This window comes from Loxodonta africana, chromosome 1, assembly GCF_030014295.1.
Source record: "Loxodonta africana isolate mLoxAfr1 chromosome 1, mLoxAfr1.hap2, whole genome shotgun sequence".
Lineage (NCBI taxonomy): Eukaryota > Metazoa > Chordata > Mammalia > Proboscidea > Elephantidae > Loxodonta > Loxodonta africana.
Window position 1 is genome coordinate 114,371,670 of NC_087342.1, and position 19,805 is coordinate 114,391,474.

At 38.0% G+C, this 19,805-nt stretch overlaps 1 protein-coding gene across 1 annotated transcript; it reads left to right on the plus strand.

Moving 5' to 3' along the window:
• The first annotated feature begins 14,372 nt into the window (after positions 1-14,372).
• LOC100673046 (elongation factor 1-alpha 1-like) lies at positions 14,373-15,909 on the plus strand. Its single transcript, XM_064287262.1, has one exon. It carries the CDS (start codon positions 14,418-14,420, stop codon positions 15,804-15,806), a length of 1,389 nt encoding a protein of 462 aa, XP_064143332.1. The 5' UTR covers positions 14,373-14,417; the 3' UTR covers positions 15,807-15,909.
• Positions 15,910-19,805: the final 3,896 nt, after the last annotated feature.

Sequence of the window (19,805 nt, forward strand, 5' to 3'; positions counted from 1 at the left end):
CTTGCTTCTTTGTTTGCCTGGTAATTTTTGATTGGATGCCAGACATTGTAAATTTTACATTGTTGGGTGCTATAATTTGTTGTATTCCTTTAAATAATGTTGAACCTTTTTCTGACACAGTTAAATTACTTGGAAATGGTTTGTTCTGTTTTAGATTTGCTTTTAAGTTTTATTAGGGAAGGTCCAGAGGAGCTTTTTCTATATGGCTAATTAATCCTCCTATTAAGACAATATCCCTTTGAAGACTCTAATCAGTGATCCATTACTTACGGAGTCTTCTTTTTGTGTGGTGGGAACATATTCCCAGAACTATGTAGGCTCTGAGCATTACTTGGCTTACTATTTTCTGGTGGTTCTTTCCCTGACTTCTCACACATGTACAGACCAGTGCTTGGACAATATTTTGAGTGAACTTCTGTAGATTTCTAGAGTCTTTTTTTTTTTTTCTCTCTGCATCTCTCCATTCTTTAGTACTCTATCCCACAGTTTCTAGTTGCATTAGTTTCCCTGAAATCCAGTCTCTGTTTTCACAACTCACTAAAACTGGAGAGCTCTGTTTGGGTTCTTCCTTCATATGATGTTACCTGGAAACTTAGACAGTAAGCTGAGGCAATCATAGGGCCCACATTTGTTTTCATTTTCTCAGTTGTCATGGTCTTTCATTGTTTGTTGCACAGTGTCTGAAAACTGTGGTTCAACATGCTTTATACAGTTTTCTAGTTGCTTAAGGCGACTTGATGGTGCTGGGTAAGGCGGGAGAATAAATCTGATCTCTTCATCATAGTTGCAGTGGAAATCTAAATAAGAGATAAGTTGTTTTCTAGTTTTTCAAGTTCACAGATGGAATGAAATTTTGTGTCAGGATGGGTCATGCCCCACATCTTACCTAAACTTGATATAAATGATTTAGATGCTGACACTTGGGATTTAGAGCTGATGGTATTTAGATGAGAGCCTGCACTTGAGGTGATGATATTATGGGTTAAGGCTTTGGGATTGTTGTAAGGATGGATGTGAATCTTCGGGGTCAGAGGGTAGACTGTGGATGGTTGAAATATGGCTCCCCAAAGATATCTGTGTTCTAATCCTTGGAACCTATGAATGTTATCTTATATGGCAAAACAATCACATCTTTGCAGATGTTATTAAGTTAAGGATCCTGAGATGGGAGATTATCATGGATTATCCAGATGGCCCCTAAATGCAATCACATGCATATTTATAAGAGGGACGCAGAGAGAATTTTGACACACTCAGAGACACAGAGGAGAAGGAGACGTGAATATGCAGCAGAGAGAGATTTGGCGACCCTGGCCTTGAAGATTAGAATGATATGGCCAGAATCCAAGGAATGCCAGCAGTCACTAGAAACTGGAAGAAAGGAGGAGTGGAATCTCTCCTAGAGTCTGTGTAGGGAGTGCAGCCTTGCTGACACCTTGATTTTCATCCAGGGAAATCTTTTGGGCTTCTGGCCTCTAGAACTGTAAGAAAATAAAATTCAGTTGTTTAAGCCTCCCTCCAAGTTTTTGGTTGTTAAAGCAGCCAGAGGAAACTAATAAAATTTTTATAGTTTTAACTCTTAGGTATAGGACTCTCATCCATTTTGAGTTATTTTTTTGTATATGGTGTGAGAAAGAGGTCAAACTTCACTCTTTTACGTGTGGATATTTTTACTGAAAAGACTATTGTTTCATCATCGAATTGCCTTGGCAACATTATTGAACATCAACGGACTATAAATGCAAGATTGCGTTTTTAGACTCTCAATTTTTTTCCATTCATCTATATGTCTATCCTTATGCTAGTACTATACTCTTTTGATTAGTAAATAAGTTAGTTAGTATTAATTATTAACTTTTGTAGTAAGTTTTGAAAGCAAAAAATGTGAGTTTTCCAACATTGTTCTTATTTTTCAAGAATGTTTTGGCCATTCTTGGTCCCTTGCATTTTCACATGAATTTTATGGTCAGCTTGTCAACTTCTTCAAAAAAGTTGTTGGCATTTTCATAGGGATTGTGTTGAATCTGTGGATGAATTTGGGGGTTATTGTCATTTTAAGAATATTAAGTCTTCCTATCCATGCCATGGGGTGTTTTTACATTTACTTAGGTCTTCCTTAATTTCTTTCAATGACTTTTTGTAGTTTTCACTGTACAAGTCTCACTTTTGTTAAATTTATCCTTAAGTATTTTATTCTTTTTGATGCTATTGTAAATGGAATGGTTTTCTTAATTTCATGTTTGGATTGCTCATTGCTGGTGTATTGAAATACATTTGATTTTTATATGTTGACCTTGTGTTCTGTAACATTTCTGAGCTCATTAGTTTTAGTATATTTTGGATTCCTTGTAATTTTCTGTATACAAGAACATGATATTAGCAAAGAGAGAGTTTTACTTTTTCCTTCCAGTTTGGATGTCTTTTGTTTCTTTTTTCTTTTTGCCTAATTTCCCCAGCTGGAACCTTCATTATAATTTTAACAGAAGTGGTGATAATAGACTCCTTGTCTGTTTCCTGATCTTAGGGAAAAAGCATTTCACCATTAAGTATGATTATAGACATGGGTTTTTCATAGATGGCCTTTTGTGTCATTTACTTTTCACTTAACTTTTCTGTGCCTCAGTTTTCCCATCTGTAAAAGAGAGATAATAATAGAATTCTACAGGGTTGTGTTGAGGTTTTTATCTGTATATATTTAAGGTTCATATCAGTTAGATTTAGTGCTTTAAGCAGAAACTACTTTGGGTATTTTAAGCAGTAAAGTATTTAATAAAGGGTTTTTTAAATTATGTACTTAGGAAGTTGTCATAAGGGCTAGAAAGCAAGCCTTTGACTGCCCTTCCGGGAAAGCCTCTTATAACAAGACTACTGAATTGGCCTGCCAGGAGAGTTGCTTCCTCTGTTATATTTAGGAAAATAGGACTTCAAGAGGCTGCTACTGGAACCATAAGTCAATAACTCACTGAGATCTAAGGTTCAGGAACCTGCCATCACCACTGTCACCACCACTACCATTAATACAACTGAAAGTTCCTGCATATTGGGAAACTGAGCCTATACGCTGCTGTCCCAACTCCTTATCAACATCTATAAAGCTGGAAACTGGTCACTGGCTTCTTTAAGCCTTGCTTGTCAGCAAGAAACATGCCAAAAACCACAGGAACATGATCTCTAGTTTGCTTCTCTTTCAAAATTTCAGCAGATTCCTTGCAATTGGTGGAACCTAATTTTTAAATCCAGTGTGCTTCTTTAGTTGCAAAGAAAACCTGGGAATATAGTTTTTAACTTTTGACTTCTGCAGTAGGTAAGGTACAATAGAAAAAGGTGGGAAGAAATGGTGAGTACAATAGAACAACACAGGAATTAAAGGAGAAAGAAGGTTTTCTTTGAATCACTCAATCATTTTTCAAAATTCTTATTATTATTTTCATTTCATGGCCCACAAAATAAGTCATGAAATAATTGCTCTACTATCATCAATCGGAAATCTAATAATCAGATGCCAAGGCTATGTTCTTAAATGTTCCACAATTGCATTGAGAAAGTGTGTAATATCTCTAATAATATTCCCAATGGATTAAGATTTTGTTTGGTGGTGTTGTAGAATAGCCATCTCTTGCCTTTTCATGTCCTCATGGTTTGCTGTCTTGTTCACCTGCGGAAGTGTCTGAGTTTGGCTCTTGTTGCTTTATTCTTGATTTTGAATTCTGGTATTTATTTCACTCAGGTTTTGGCTTTTTTTTTTTTTTTTTTTAAATAAATTCTGGCCTTGGTAACAGACTTTGACTTTTACTTCTAATCTCTTCTTTTGCCTACCAGCCTGGGTCCGGCTTTCCCCAGTGCTTTTGTGGTGTTGACTCTTGACCTGACTCTGATATGGGTTTTGCTGTAGCCTAGCCTGTGACCCAATTCACTGCCAAATGTTATAGAAACCCCTTGATCTCTTTGTGTTTGTTTATTTGAAAAAGTTTCTATTTCATAAATGCAACATTTTGCAAATTTTAAAACATATTTTAAGGTATCAAATACTTTATATTTTGTTTACAGCACACAATCTTTTTTTCTTCCCAGGCATTTAAAAATCAGTGTATATTTCACAAGAAATTTATTTGACAACATTTTGATTTATTTATATTTGAATCATCAGAATGCTTAGCCTTAGTTGTTGTTAGTTGCCTTTGAGTGGGTTAGACTTATGGCAACCCCATATATGCAGAGTAGAACTGCACTGGATAGGTTTTTCGAGGTGGTGACCTTTGGGAAGCAGATCACAAGGTCTGTCTTTTGAGGTGCCTCTGGGTGGACTTGAACTGCCAACTTTGTGGTTAGCAGTCAAGTGCTTAATGATTTGCACCACCCAGGGATTTCATCTGTAAGACTTCAGAATTTTCTTTTTTCTTAGAAGCAGGATGTTGGATCTTGCCAGGAGTGAATTAATTTAATGCCCACATTCAAAGTTTGGTTTGAAACTTGGCACTTTGAATATAGAAAAGCATCTGTTTGATTTTGGGACTATTGCCACCTCTCATCCCTAATTTGAGAGAAAGAAAGACTTTTTACTTTTGATTACCCACACAAATTTCAAAGGAAATGATAGTTATGGGAACGCAAACAGTCAGGAAACACAAGTATAACACATTTCTTTTAAATTTTGTTTTTCTTTTCTGTTCTTTAGAACATTTGCTTGTTGTTTGTTTTGGTTCAATGTTTTTTTTTTTGTGGTAAAAAAATTTGCCATTTTAACTTTTTTTATGTGCATGATTCAGGGACATTAGTTACATTCACCATGTTGCGAAATCATCACCATTGATTTTTATTTTATTTTATTATTTTTAAATTTATTTTTAATCTCAATCTTTTCACCAAAACTGAAGCCCCATAAGATTTCTTAGTCTAGAGACTGATAAATAGATAACAGTGTCAGCCACTTTCTGCAGGTGATTTGGCTTTTTATGTGGCATTTCATTCCACCTGTTACAAAAGAGTAGGTATTAATGCTTAAAAATTGTTTTTTGAATTACAAAAAAAGGAGTAATCACTGTTTAAAGGCGTATGTAAGCCACAATGAAATTTCATTATTTTGGGTTAAAAGAATGGATAAAAGACACAAGAACAATTAAAAATAGATTATAAAATCAGATATAAGACCAACCCAGTTGATCCTTCATTTTGTCACTTTGAGTAGGTTTTATACTTCTAAGTCCTCTCAATTTCTTAAATCTAAGACATTAAAAAAAAAAAAAAAATTAAAGATGATATAAATCCTTTAATGACATAATCTATGACACACATATATGTAATGTTATATTTTGGTGCATTCATCTATTCATTCTAGAAACATATCGAGTGCCTATTGTGTATCATAAAAAGCCCTGGTGGCACACTGGTTAAGTGACTAGCTGTTAACTGAAATGTCAGCAGTTCGAACCCACCAGCTGCTCTGTGGGAGAAAGATGTGGCAGTCTGCTTCTGTAAAGATTACTGCCTTGGAGACGTTATGGGGCAGTTCTACTCTGTCCTGTGGAGTCACTATGAGTCCACTCATTTTAAGAGGTTTTTATTGCATATCTAGTGTTGTAAAAGGGACCAGGAATACACTGTTGATGCTAGAGAAGACAGAAGCTAACTGTGTGGTGGGTGCTTTGATGAACTTTGGGGGATGGCAAGAAAATGTTTTCCAGAGAAAGTAACTACTGTTTTAGGGGGTAGAAGGAGCTAAGTAAGTGGAATAGTTGGGAAGAGAAGAGGGAAGGGAAAGGAAGTTTCTCTTCAGTCAAAAGAAAGAGAATAGCAGATACTGCTAAGGGTTTGTCAAACCCTGTTTCCTTTTCCTTCTGGGCATATGGGAGGAAATTACATTTCCTGCCTCATTGCAGTTACATGGGGCCATGTGACTGTTATGGCCAATGGAATGTGGAAAGAAGTGATTCCTGCTATTTCCAGGTCTATCCCATAAGAAATCCTCCTGTGTGATCCAGCATGCTCTCTCTCTTCTTTCTTTTATGGGATGGGTGCAGATGATCTAACTAAAATCTCCAAGGCTTCAGAGCAGTGGTTCTCACAGTTAGCATGCAGCAAAATTGAAGACCATGCCCAGGGTCACTCTTCCTCAAAGGGGTTAATAGGGAATTAAGTCCTATAAAAATGATTTTTTTTAAAATGATTTTAAGGACTTTTGTCAATTCTTGCAAGGATGGTACATAGCTGCCATCACTATAGATGTGTAGGATATGGTCAACTCATTGTATATAGTGGAGATCTAAGTGCTTTAGGGCTTAATTCTCTCATGGCACCCCAGTTGAAAGGGCTGCCCTAGAGGATATTAGATCCACTGAATGAAAGGAGTTTGGGTCCCTGAATGACTGAGTGGAGCAGAGAACCACTGCTGGCCTGCACTGGATTGTGACTTGAGTAAGAAACAAACCTTAAATGGGTCATGTGACTGAAATGTTGGAGTTATTTGTTATGTCAGTTAGCCTACCATAACTAATATAAAAAGCATGTGCAATATGTTGTGGCTACAAGAAGAACAGAGAATTAAGAACTTCCCATAATTTATTCTACTTGGAATAATGATCGAGTATTTGCTTGGGGTTGGGTTGAGCTGGAGGAGAAGAGATGTGGTTAAGGTTCAGGCTGGACAAGTAGGCAGTGGCCAGATTATCAAGAGTCTTGTATGCCTTGCTAGGCAGTTTGGGATTTATCCTGAAAGTGATGGGATGCCATTTAATATGAGACTTTGCACTGGCCAGAGAGTTAAAAAATTGCCAAACTTCTGAATACTGCTTTCAAGTACATCTTTTGTAATCAGGTGGAACTAAGGACCTAATAGGAGCCAAAACCAAAAAACCAAACCCAGTGCCGTGGAGTCAAAACCGACTCATAGCGACCCTGTAGCTAATGGGAGCAGAAACTTAAAATGATGACCACATTTTGCTCTGCAATGACAAAAGCAGGATAAATGCATAATTAAACTGGTGAAGGTTTCCTTTACCTGGCTGGGAATCAGGTTATATTTGCCATTCATTTTAAATGACCACCTGCCCTGGAAATGTTCAGAGAAGGCAGGTAAGAAGCTACTGCTAAAACCAGCATGTTTATATATATATATATTTTTCTATGCTGTTACACAATTAATGTATCAGCATACTGAGCCAAGCAGAGCAACAAAACAATACAATTAGGAATAGTAAGCCTAGGGCAACAACAGCTACTCCTGCTTTATGTAGATACCTCAGTGTTAGAATCTGAAGTAGAATCCTGAGTGAGCACCATCCTCTGGATGTTCATTCAGTTAGGAATATTAGTGCAAAGATGAAAAATCAGGAGGGGCTGCTACTCTTCACCTTCACCTCAAAGTGTAATGGTACTTAAATGGGACCTCTTGTGCCTAATTTTGCTTGGCTTTTGTTTTTAGTGGTCAATTTATTTTTGATGTCTGAAAAGTGGGGATGACTATATAAATCTACAGACATGCACACACAAACATAATTTCGTAAGCTTATATTGTTCTCTTGGGTTGAAAGTTAGGAAAGGAAAAAACAAAAAAACTTTGGGAAATGCTAGTGTACTTCCTTCTAGGAAGCTTAATGACTATCCAGAAGGAAACCTAAGAAATTAGGAAGCAAGTTTTCCTGAGTGTTTCTCTAAGTCATATTTTCCAATCTATTATGAAAAACCTGAATAGGGCAGTCATTTTTAGATGGCTTTGACCTTTAACAAGAAGGAGCCAATTACATTCAACACTATCTAGTTCACAATCTGTCATGGTGCTGACTGGGCCTGCTTTCCTTGAGAAAGCTTATATTTGCTCTTTCTTGCTTCTGTGGGCCTTGCCGCTGATGATTCCTCTAATGCAGGAAGCTTCACTTGCAAAGAATCATATACGGAACCAGGCTTCCTTCCTCAGAAGCAGGATGGATGAAGGACAGAAGATTGACCAGCCACATCACACGATTATGCTGCATTCATATGGGCGTTTCCTGGATCTGTCTGCGAAGGGATCTGTATGGTATGGAGAAGTTACCCAGCAGCTCCGTGTTTGTTTTCACATTGAAAGCAGGTGTACCACCTGTCACTTGCCTCCCAGAAATGTTTGTAGAGTTGATGAAGTCATATACTTGAGGTTGATCACCTATTTCCTAAAAAGAGGTGGGTGTGAGATTATTAACTCCTCAAAGAGTCATTCTAAAATGATTAGTAATTAAAGAGTTATTTACTGTTGATTTCTAGGGAAGTTTTCCTATAAAAATATTGATTTTGCCTGTGGAATGGTCTCTACCATACAAGTAAAATTTCTCTAGTGGCTTTATAGGAAAAATGGAAATGATCAGAGATTAAACTGATCCCTAAGCAGAAGCTCTTCCAAGGAAAAATGTGCAACACAGTGAATTGATTACAAGCATGAGTTTTGAGCCAAATTGTCTTGAGTTCAAAGCTCAGTACTTGCCATCTGACCCAGGGCAAGTCTCTTAACCTTTCTTTTTTTAGATTAAAAAAAAAAAGAATTAGTTTCTTACTAAACAATCTGTATACATATTGTTCTGTGACCTTGGTTGCCAATCCCACGATGTGACATGTCAACATTCTCCCCTTCTTGACCTTTGGTTCCCCATTTCCATTTGTCCAGTTTTCCTGTCCTCTCCCACCTTCTGGTCCTTGTCCCTGGGCTGGTGTGCCTATTTAGTCTTGTATACAATATTATTGTATTATTATTTATTTTATGGGCCTGCCTAATCTTTGGCTGAAGGGTGAACCTCATGAGTGACTTCAGTACTGAGTTAAAAGGGTGAGCAAGAGCCATCCTCTCGGATTTCTCCAGTCTTCATAAGGATTAGAATTTTGTTCTACATTTTTCTCCAGCTCTGTCTGGGACAGTCTACTGTGATTCCTGTCAGAGCAATTGGTGGTGGTAGCTGGGCACCATCTAGTTGTGCTGGACTCAGTCTGTGGAGGCTGTGATAGTTGTGGTCCACTAGTCCTTTGGACTAATCTTTCCCTTGTGTCTTTGGTTTTCTTCATTCTCCCTTGCTCCAGTCAGGGTGGGACCAGTGGAATATCTTAGATGGCCGCTCACAAACTTTTAAGATCCCATATGCTACTTACCAAAGTAGGATGTAGGACATTTTCCTTATAAACTATGTTATGGGAATTGAGCTAGATGTCCCCCAAGACCATGGTCCCCAGTCCTCAGTCCAGTAATTCGGTCCCTCGAGGAGTTTGGATGTCTCCTTGAAACTTCTATGACTTTGCCTTGATCAGGTTGTGTTGACTTCCCAAGAAGTCAAGAGCTAGTTTCAGAGTCTCTTTTGACATCCATTTTGGTCTTTCTTTCCTGTGTTTTTTTTAATGACCTCTTGCTCTCTTCATGTATGATGTCCTTGATGTTATTTCGCAACTCATCTGGTCTTTAGTCATTAGCGTTCAATGTGTCAAATCTATTTTTGAGATGATCTCTAAATTCAGGTGGGCTATACTCAAGGTGGTACTTTGGCTTTCGTGGACTTGTTCTAATATTCTTCAGTTTCAGCTTGAACTAGCCTGTGAGCAATTGATGGTCTGTTCCGTAGTTGGCCCTGACCTTGTTCTGACTGATGTTATTGAGCTTTTCCATCTTCCCTTTTCACAGATGTAGTCGAGTTGATTCCTGTGTATTCCATCTGGTGAGGCGCACATGTATAGTTGTTGTTTATGTTGTTGAAAAAAGGTATTTGCAATAATGAATAAGTCCTTGGTCTTGCAAAATTCTATCATGCAATCTCCAGCTTTGTTTCTATCACCAAGGCCATAATTTTCCAATCCTTCACCTTTGGTTCCAACTTTTGCATTCCAATCACCAGTAATTATCAATGCATCTTGATTCCATATTTGATCAATTTCAGAATGCAGAAGTTGGTAAAAATCTTCAATTTCTTCATCTTTGGCTTTAGAGGTTGGTAAGTAAATTTGAATAATATTTGTATTAACTGGTTTTCCTTGAACATTTTTTTCCTTGTAGGCGTATGGATATTATCCTATCACTGATAATGTTGTACTTCAGGATAGATCTTGAAATGTTCTTTTTTTATAATGAATGGGGTGCCATTCCTCTTCAATTTGTTATTCCTGGCATAGTAGAACATATGACTGTCTGATTCAAAATGGCCAATACCAGTTCATTTCAGCTCACTAACGCCTAGGGTATGGATAGATTTTTATGTGTCCCATTGCATTTTCTATGATTTCCAATTTTCCTATATTCATGCTTCATATATTCCAAGTTCTGATTTTCAGTGGGTGTTTGCAGCTGTTTTTTCTCATTTTGAGTCATGCCACATCAGCAAATGAAGGTCCCTAAAGCTTGACTCTATCCATGTCATTAAGGTCAACTCTACTTTGAGGAGGCAGCTCTTCCCCAGTCACATTTTCAGTGCCTTGTAAACTGAGGGGTTAACATTCCAGCAGTAGTGTATTAGACAATGTTCTGCTGCTGTTCATAAGGTTTTCACTGGCTAGCTTTTTTCAGAAGTAGACCACCAGGTCCTTCTTCCTAGTCTGTCTTAGTCTGAAACCTGTCTGCCATGGGTCACCCTGCTGGTATTTGAACACTGGTGGTGTAGCTTCCAGCATCACAGCAACAGGAAAGCACCTATAGTAGGACAAGCTGACAGACCCGTGGGGGTATGTATGTATGTATGTATGTATCTGTCTGTCTTTCTGTCTCTCTATCTTCCATATTGGAAAACAAATCCTGTTGGATATAAGGCCTTTACTTATGTTTAGAACCCCTTCCTTATTTTCTCATGGAGTATTCTAGGTATTAAAAGTAATCATGATAATCAGTTTCCTGGGTTATTAACACATCTTTTTGCATGGCTATTGCCTTCCCAATAACTGTAAATTTCCGGTCTGTCTGTAAAATTTCTCATCTGTAAAATCTGTCCCTCTTTTTATGTATTAAAAGATTTATGATAGTCACTGTTCTCTTAAGAAAAATTTACTTCTGCTAGAGCTGACCCATTTCTCGGTGGGCACTCCTAGAATATTTGATCAAGACGGTTCCTAGAAATCATATGACTAGGAGCATAAATGCAGGGATGGAACTCAGAGAGAAAAATGGAGGAACACGTATATTAATATGATTAGGGTAACTTCTAGTGCTACAAACAGGTAAATATTTAACAGCATGCCAATGTCTTACTAGGCATATAGTTAGCCTTCATAGAGCAAATAAATCCCATTTCTTTTTCTGATCTCCTCAGTCTCCTTGCTTTCAGGCTAAATTGTACCTCATCATTCCAAACAGATGAATGCCTGATCAGTTTTTTTTTTTTGTGTGTGTGTGTGCTGGACGTTCATCAACTTAAGTTTAAATTTCCAAAGATACAGTGATTTTGGGATTTATGATGATCTTTTTTGTTTGAGACTACTTTAAATGAAATCACAAAGTAGTGTGCAGCAAGGTGAAATTGGGTTTTATTTGTTGGTTGGTTTGTTCAGGCATTTTTTGTTTAGTACGTTATTGGCCTTTAGTTTCTTCCTCGAAAATTTGAGGTTTCAACAAGACAATCCTTTCCAGAAACAGAAGTCTATGAAAATTTTAAAGAATTCTTAAAAATTATAGATCTTTAAATTTTTATGATATATATATATAAAACCCAGTGCTGTCAAGTCGATTCTGACTCACAGCGACCCTATAGGACAGAGTAGAACTACCCCATAGAGCTTCCAAAGAGCACCTGGTGGATTCAAACTGCTGACCTCTTGGTTAACAGCCATAACACCTAACCACTATGCCACTAGGGTTTCCATATATATATATATATATATATATATATATACCGCTATGGGAAAAGATCTGTAAGATCTATTTTATCCTTTCAACTCAAATGAAAGGGACTGAATTCTCAAGCATGACGTTGCCATCTGTGCCTTTTCCTACATGGTTAATAATGGTTTTAGTAGACCAGGTGAAGTTAGAAATTTGTTAGAGAAAGAATGACATCATTGTACAACTAAATGTGTATATTCATAAAGCTACTGGGTCAACATCTTGTCACTATAAAATAGGAGATAAATGTTTCTCTTTCCTTTTGTTCCCCTGGACTCCAGTCTTACACTAATAATAACTGCTACTAGTTTTTTTTAGGCATTTGGTGTGTGCTGGGCACTGTGCTGAGTGTTTTATGCTCTTTATTTCTCTTTTAGTCTTTACAAGACCTATGACATGGATGTAATAGTGTACTTACTAAGCCATAGTTGAGGGCACTGGAACTTGGAGAGATTAAGTAAATAACACACAGCCAGTATTAGTGTTGGGAGTCTACCCCATCTCATTAGACAACTCTTTAGCCCCAAATAATTTAGTGATATTTCTCACCTTCACTGCTTTGGTTATGATGTTCTCTTTGCCTACCGTGTTCATCCTCTACCTCTGCATGTTGAAAATCGACATGTCCTTGAAGACCCAACTGAAAGTTACCTCTTCTTTGTAAACTTCTATTGGCCTAGTCAGAGTTAAGCATTCCCTCTTCAGTGCTCCCTCCCGTGAAACTTATATGTATTTTAATGTACTAATACTTTTATGGAATGAACAAATCAAATCTTGTAGTATAACTATTAGTGTCCATGTTTGCCTTTCCCACTAGAACACAAGGAACCTGAAGGATAAGACTGACCATTTACTGCAAATTCCTTGAGGGCAAAGACAGCGTCTTAATCATTTGTGTGATTATTTACATTTATTTGTATCTCATCTTGTTTTAGAGAGGGTTTAAGAATACAGAAAATATAATCAGATAGCATAAGAAAGAAAGCAAAGGCAAGGGCATGAAGTGGAATCAGGAAGGAGAGTTAACAACGCTTACCATAATGATCAACATATGAATTTATTTTGAAAACAAGTTTTCTAGCAGCTCACTTATTCCTTTTGTATTCTTAATGCCAAGAGCAGGGTCTGGCATATACAGGAATTGTTAAATACTTACATACCAGATCTGGACCCCCCTGTGTTTCTAGAGAAAGAGTAAGCACAATGTGCCGTCAAAATTCTCTGGTCTAGCAAAATGTTCATTAAGACAGTCCCTAAATCTGAATCAACTTTGCACAGTCAGATTTTTTCAGAAATCATTTGAATCCAGCCTAAAGCTATGTCTGTACACAGAAATTAAAGTGAAGGACTAAGGTAACCATGCAGATAATTAAGAAAAAAAAAATCTACCTTTTACTTTAAGGATATTTTTCTTTTGTTTGTGGAATTATTGGCTAACTGCAAGGATTCCTTTACTTTGTCAGCTTAGCAGTGTAGTTCAAACCAGTTGATCTGCATGAATCATTTGGGTTTTGTCACAAAGTCAGGCAAATATGTACAAAGTTTGGATGACAGAGACAATTCTTTCGGCCTTCTGACTGATTTTAATTCATTCTTACCACACAGTCCAATGTTCTCAACTGATTTCTAGCTTTTCATTTCACTCTGATCTGTGTAGACTCTCCCTAGCCTTTCCATGCTTAATTGTTCCACATGAGAAATACATTTTTTAAACAAGAATAAAGGCATGACTTATCTATGCTAAAATGACAAATGAATTTGGACCATTAAAAATCCAGCTTGCGAGCAGCCAGCCAAGATACAATTGGTCTCTATTCTCCTAGAGCAGTTGAAGAAGGAGATTCAGGAATTGGAAATAGAAATGGTCTAACTGTGTTCATGAACCACGACTGCCTCCTTTGCTATGAGACCAGAAGAAATGGGTGGTACATGGCTGGCTACCAGCACTGAACGTTTTGATTGAGGACCCAATAGCTATGAAACAGAACATCAAATTCCTATGGAAATCAGACTTACTGGATCCATTTAGACTGGGGGAATCTTGAATCTATTGCCTTGAAATATTCTTTAAACCTTGAACCAAAATTATCACATGGAGTTCTCTGTAAACAAAACAATAGTTTAGCTCAATTGATAATGTCTTGAACTTTTCACTCTTTTAAATAATTATCTATTATGATCAAGGTGACAACAGTATATCTAAAGCGCAGATGAGAACTTTAAGGGGCATAGGGAGTAGTTAATGGTGGGGAAAAATATAGGTAGAGATAATGAGAATGGTGACACAATGTGAAGAATGTAACCAATGGCATTGATAGGTACATGTAGAAATTGTTGAATGGGTATATGTTTTGTTGTGTATATTTTCATTAAAAAAAAAAAATCCACGTTGATATCCAGGGAGATTTTCTGGGATTGAACAAAAGGAAGCCGGCCCAAACCAGAAATTCCTTCTTATAGTCAGGCCATTCTAGGCCAAAGTAAACCTCAAATCCTTATTGCAGTCAGTACAACATATCATATTAAGATAGTAATTTAAGCTTTTTTGCAATGGGTTTGCCGCCAGGACACAGGTGTTGGTGAAAACTATTGCAAAGTCTAAGCCAAAATGGGAAAGGAAAAGACCCACATCAACATCATCGTCATTGGACACGTAGAATCAGGCAAGTCCACCACTACTGGTCACCTGATCTACAAATGCGGTGGGATCGACAAAAGAACCATTGAAAAACTTGAGAAGGAAGCTGCTGAGATGGGAAAGGGCTCCTTCAAGTATGCCTGGGTCTTGGATAAACTGAAAGCTGAATGTGAGCGAGGCATCACCACTGATATCTCCCTGTGGAAATTTGAGACCAGCAAGTACTATGTGACCATCATTGATGCCCCAGGACACAGAGACTTCATCAAAAACATGATTACAGGAACATCACAGGCTGACTGTGCTGTCCTGATTGTTGCTGCTGGTGTTGGTGAATTTGAAGCTGGTATCCCCAAGAATGGGCAGACCCGTGAGCATGCCCTTCTGGCTTACACACTGGGTGTGAAACAACTAATTGTTGGTGTTAACAAAATGGATTCCACTGAGCCACCCTACAGTCAGAAGAGATACGAGGAAATCATTAAGGAAGTCAGCACCTATACTAAGAAAATTGGCTACAACCCTGACACAGTAGCATTTGTGCCAATTTCTGGTTGGAATGGTGACAACATGCTGGAGCCAAGTGCTAACGTGCCTTGGTTCAAGGGATGGAAAGTCACCCGTAAGGATGGCAATGCCAGTGGAACCATACTGCTTGAAGCTCTGGATTGCATCCTGCCACCAACTCGTCCAACTGACAAGCCCCTGCATCTGCCTCTCCAGGATGTGTACAAAATTGGCAGTATTGGTACTGTCCCTGTTGGCAGAGTGGAGACTGGTGTTCTCAAGCCTGGCATGGTGGTCACCTTTGCTCCAGTCAACGTCACCACTGAAGTAAAGTCTGTTGAAATGCACCATGAAGCTTTGAGCGAAGCTCTCCCTGGGGACAATGTAGGCTTCAATGTCAAGAATGTCTCTGTCAAAGATGTTCGTTGTGGCAACGTAGCTGGTGACAGCAAAAATGACCCACCAATGGAAGCAGCTGGTTTCACTGCTCAGGTGATCATCCTGAACCACCCAGGCCAAATCAGTGCTGGCTACGCACCTGTGCTGGATTGTCACACATCTCACATTGCTTGCAAGTTTGCTGAGCTCAAAGAGAAGATTGATCGCCGTTCTGGTAAGAAGCTAGAAGATGGCCCACAATTCTTGAAGTCTGGTGATGCTGCCATCGTTGACATGGTTCCTGGCAAGCCCATGTGTGTTGAGAGCTTCTCTAACTATCCTCCTCTGGGTCGTTTTGCTGTTCATGATATGAGACAGACAGTTGCTGTGGGTGTCATCAAGGCAGTGGACAAAAAGGCAGCTGGAGCTGGCAAGGTCACCAAGTCTGCTCAGAAAGCTCAGAAGGCTAAATGAATGTTACCCATAACACCTTCCACCCCAGTCTTAATCAGTGGTGGAAGAACGGTCTCAGAACTGTTTGTCTCAATTGGCCATTTAAGTTTAATAGTAAAAGACTGGTTAATAATAACAATGCATCGTAAAACCCTCAGAAGGAAAGGAATGTTTTTGTGGACCATTTGTTTCTTTTTTTGTGTGGCAGTTTTAAGTTATTAGTTTTTAAAATCAGTACTTTTTAAATGGAAACAACTTGACCAAAAATCTGTCACAGAATTTTGAGACCCATTAAAACCAAGTTTAACGAGAAAAAAAAAAAGATAGTAATTTAAGTAAGGTACCACATAAAATATGGAACATTATTATTATCTTCTCACTTAACTCAAGAGGATCTGCCTTTATTCTTTAAGCGAATGCTGATGAGCTTAGCACGTTTATATGACCAACTGGTAGGACTTACTGAAATGAAAACCAATGTTTTACTTGGGATTGATATATAAATATATTAGTAAGAAATGGTATTAATTCACTTATTGCTTTCTTTTTCTCTTATAGGAAGATGAAAAATAAAGTTCTTCTTGAATGAAAGTAGAAACAAAGATCAACATTTATCCAATAAAAGGCATTGAGCCTAAGAATGGAGTTTGTTGGACCTACTCATAGAATCTGGGCAACCAGCCTATTATCTTGAGTCTTCACCTCAATTTATTTTAGAAGCTACATAATAGTTTATGACTCTTTTTTGCTTTTAGGAAAAAAGGGAATAAGAGGACTCTTTATAACTCTCCCATTTATTTATTTTAGGATGTGTTGTTTACTATTAGCATTACCATTTAGAACTATTATTTCCCAGTTTTAGTTCAATTTACATCTATTAGATGTAAAGATAGAGCAGTTTTTACCCCCTGATGGAAATGAAAAATGGTGACTGTTAATGTCTTTCAGCACAATTACTGTGCTTGTTATGATGATTAGTTGAACTCATTGGAACAGATATAATGGCTAACTTTAGCTATGTCTACAGAATGGCAGTATGCAGATCATTTGCTGAAAAAAAAAAGTACAATAGCATTCAGTACATCTGACTTGATTTTTATTATAAACAATAAAATATATCATTAAAGAGGCTACTATTTGATTTTTATGTACTGCATCTGATCAGCTGGACTGGAGATTGTAGAGTGCAGATGTCCACTTGGGTTTCAACACATGCGTGCTCTCTCTCTCTTTTCTTTTCTTCTCCTAGTTGAATAGTTCTGTTTATGTTACTTGGGAAAGGATAGCCACCATAATATGAAGCATCATTACTAGATCTAAATGATGCCCGATTCAGAAGGATCCACGGAAGGTAGAGTATTGACAGGAGAAACTCAGCAAACTTGGCAGACAGTATAGGAAGAGACCCTAATCAGTGTGTTGGATCTATTTAATCACAATCAGAGATAGTAATTGACTTGGATGCAGCCTACTAAGTACTTGGCACAGATCTGGAAAACATAATGCAGAGCAAAGACTGACTAAAAGTTGCTTCAAGGGCCTTAGACTAGGGATCACATTTCTTCTGTGACAAAACTACATTATAATCTGACGTCTTTCCTCTTGGGCTACCTAGACACACTTCTCTTATTGTGAAAATGAATACACATGAACAGCAGAGGTGTACGTTCCTGATGTTTTCTGTGCCTTTCTAGGCAGGTAGAGGAGGCTGTGTAAAGAAGTTTAGTGACTCATGCTGTCTACACACCCATCACTGGGTTTGAATTTGTCACCTGAAAACTAATGTGCTCTGACAGCTGAAGTTCTAATATTGGCTGAGCTGTGACCAGATTAGTTCAACTTTAGTGTGTCCAAACAGTCTGGGAACTTGGGTCCTGATAAAAGAATGAGTCATCAAATAACCTCTGGGTTTTGAGGTTGTGGTAGGCAACAACATACTGAGTTTCATTCCTTTGGTCTACTTAGTGAGTCTGACTTATTTTCTGGGTCTTTTGCGAAGCACTCTCTTGCCAGCTTTAGATCCCTAAATTGTCCACACCAACTATACTGATGCTGTTGCTGCTCCTACATGATTTTGAGGCTTTTCGAGAGGTGAAGGTAATTGTTCCAATAGTGACACCTTTCACTGCCAGACCACATGTGATTCTGGTCTTTAGTCCACAAGAGGCTGCAGTAGTTTGGAAACTCTAGCGCTATGCGCAGTTGAATCTCATCATAAGGACTTATCTGCTCTATTGCCAAGATGCCAGTAGAGCAAGATCAGTGCTCCCAATTTGTTGATGACCCTTTCTACCCCTTCATAGAAGTGTTCTCATTAGTGGAACGCTGCCCACTTTGTGTCTTCTGTTCCACCACTGAGCTAGGCCAAGGACTTTGTGAGATTCTCTAAGAGATTATTAACTCTGTCATGATTGGGAGAGTTGGAGACCAAGCATCAGCATCCACAAACCCTCCTACAGGCTCTGTGGGTGTCGCCACCTGGAGCACATCCTAACCTAATTTATTCCTACAGGAGTTCAGAATCCATCTGTTATTTCAGTAACCTAAATTCATGACTAACTTTTTTGGTCTGGAAAATCAGTGCGTCAGAAAAGCAGCTTTCACCTCTCAGTGGTCAGCTACAGCGTCTGCACACCATGCTGGCTTTAGCTTAATTCCAAACATTTGTCGATACCTACTGTATTTCAAGTATTTAAAATAAACATACATGTTTGTGTATATACTTGAGGATATTATTTCAAAGTGAGAGACAGTCTTAGTTTCTATTCGTATCAAGCATTTAGGAAAAAACATTGGTATGAGATGTTTCATAATTATGAGTGTATTTACTCAGCTTCAGTTTTGTGCCAGCTACCTTTCTAACTGTGAGGATAGAGCAGTGAACAAAACAGGCAGATAAACACCTTAATGCAGCTTACATTCTATTAGGGGACAGATGATAAAATATGTAAGTAAAATTCATGGTATGTTAGATGGTTGATGAGTGTTATTGAGAAAAATAAATCAGAGAAGGGGTTGTGTGTGGTGTTTCAGTTTTAAAATAAGGTGTTCAAAAAAGGCCTCACAGAGAAGGTAACATTTGAGCAAAGACCTAAAGAAGGGGAGCAAATAGCATCCCTGCAAAGGGGATGGCAAATGAAGAGAAGTGTGCCTGGCACATCAAAGTACAACACGGAATGGAGTGTACAAGGGCGAGTCTTGTAGGAGGTGAGGTCTGAGCACTAATGAGGGGAGGGGATAGGTTGGAGAGGATTGATTATTGTTGTTGTGGAGCCCTCATAGTGCAGTGGTTAAGAGCTCTGGCTGCTAACCAAAAGGTTGGCAGATCAAATCTGCCAGCTGCTCCTTGGACACCCCATGGGACAGTTCTGCTCTGTCCTATAGCGTTGCAATGGGTCAGAATTGACTTGATGGCAATGGGTTTGGTGTGTTTTTTTTTTTTTTGGAGTTAGTTGATGTATTTGTGTGTGTTAACCCTGTTGGAATACTGTGTCAATTCTTGTGAAGGATTGGCTGCCAAGGGAAATTTATAGATAAAATTTCTAATGTCTATAAAATCATTCCACATGTCAGTATGTCTATGCAAGGCCATATTGGTTCAGTACATACAGTTTTACTTTGTCTTCCAAAGACTGTCATTTGGCAGCTGAGCAAGAACAACTAGTTGTGAATTTGCCACTATAATTTTTTTTAAGAACGTTCTTACTTAAAAACAAACACACAAAAAACTGCTTTTTTTTTGCTTGCATATTTTGAGACATATCTAACACTTATTTTTTCTACTGGAAGCAATAAATAAGACAATTTTGGGTAAAAATCTCAAAACACATTGAAGAGAACAGTTTTGGGGGTAAGGGAATATATTTTTGGTGATAGCGTTATATATGGATATGGATAGGTAGAGACAAAATTGCTTTAATCTGTGTTTTACTTATCAATTATCTCAGTATTCAAATCTCATGGTAACTGACTGCATCCTTACAGTTTTGTTCCAAGAAAATTCACTGTCCTGGATGTTTC

Coding starts and splice junctions, on each gene's coding strand:
- LOC100673046 (XM_064287262.1), top strand. CDS start 14,418: ATGGGAAAGGAAAAGACCCACATCAACATCATCGTCATTGGACACGTA.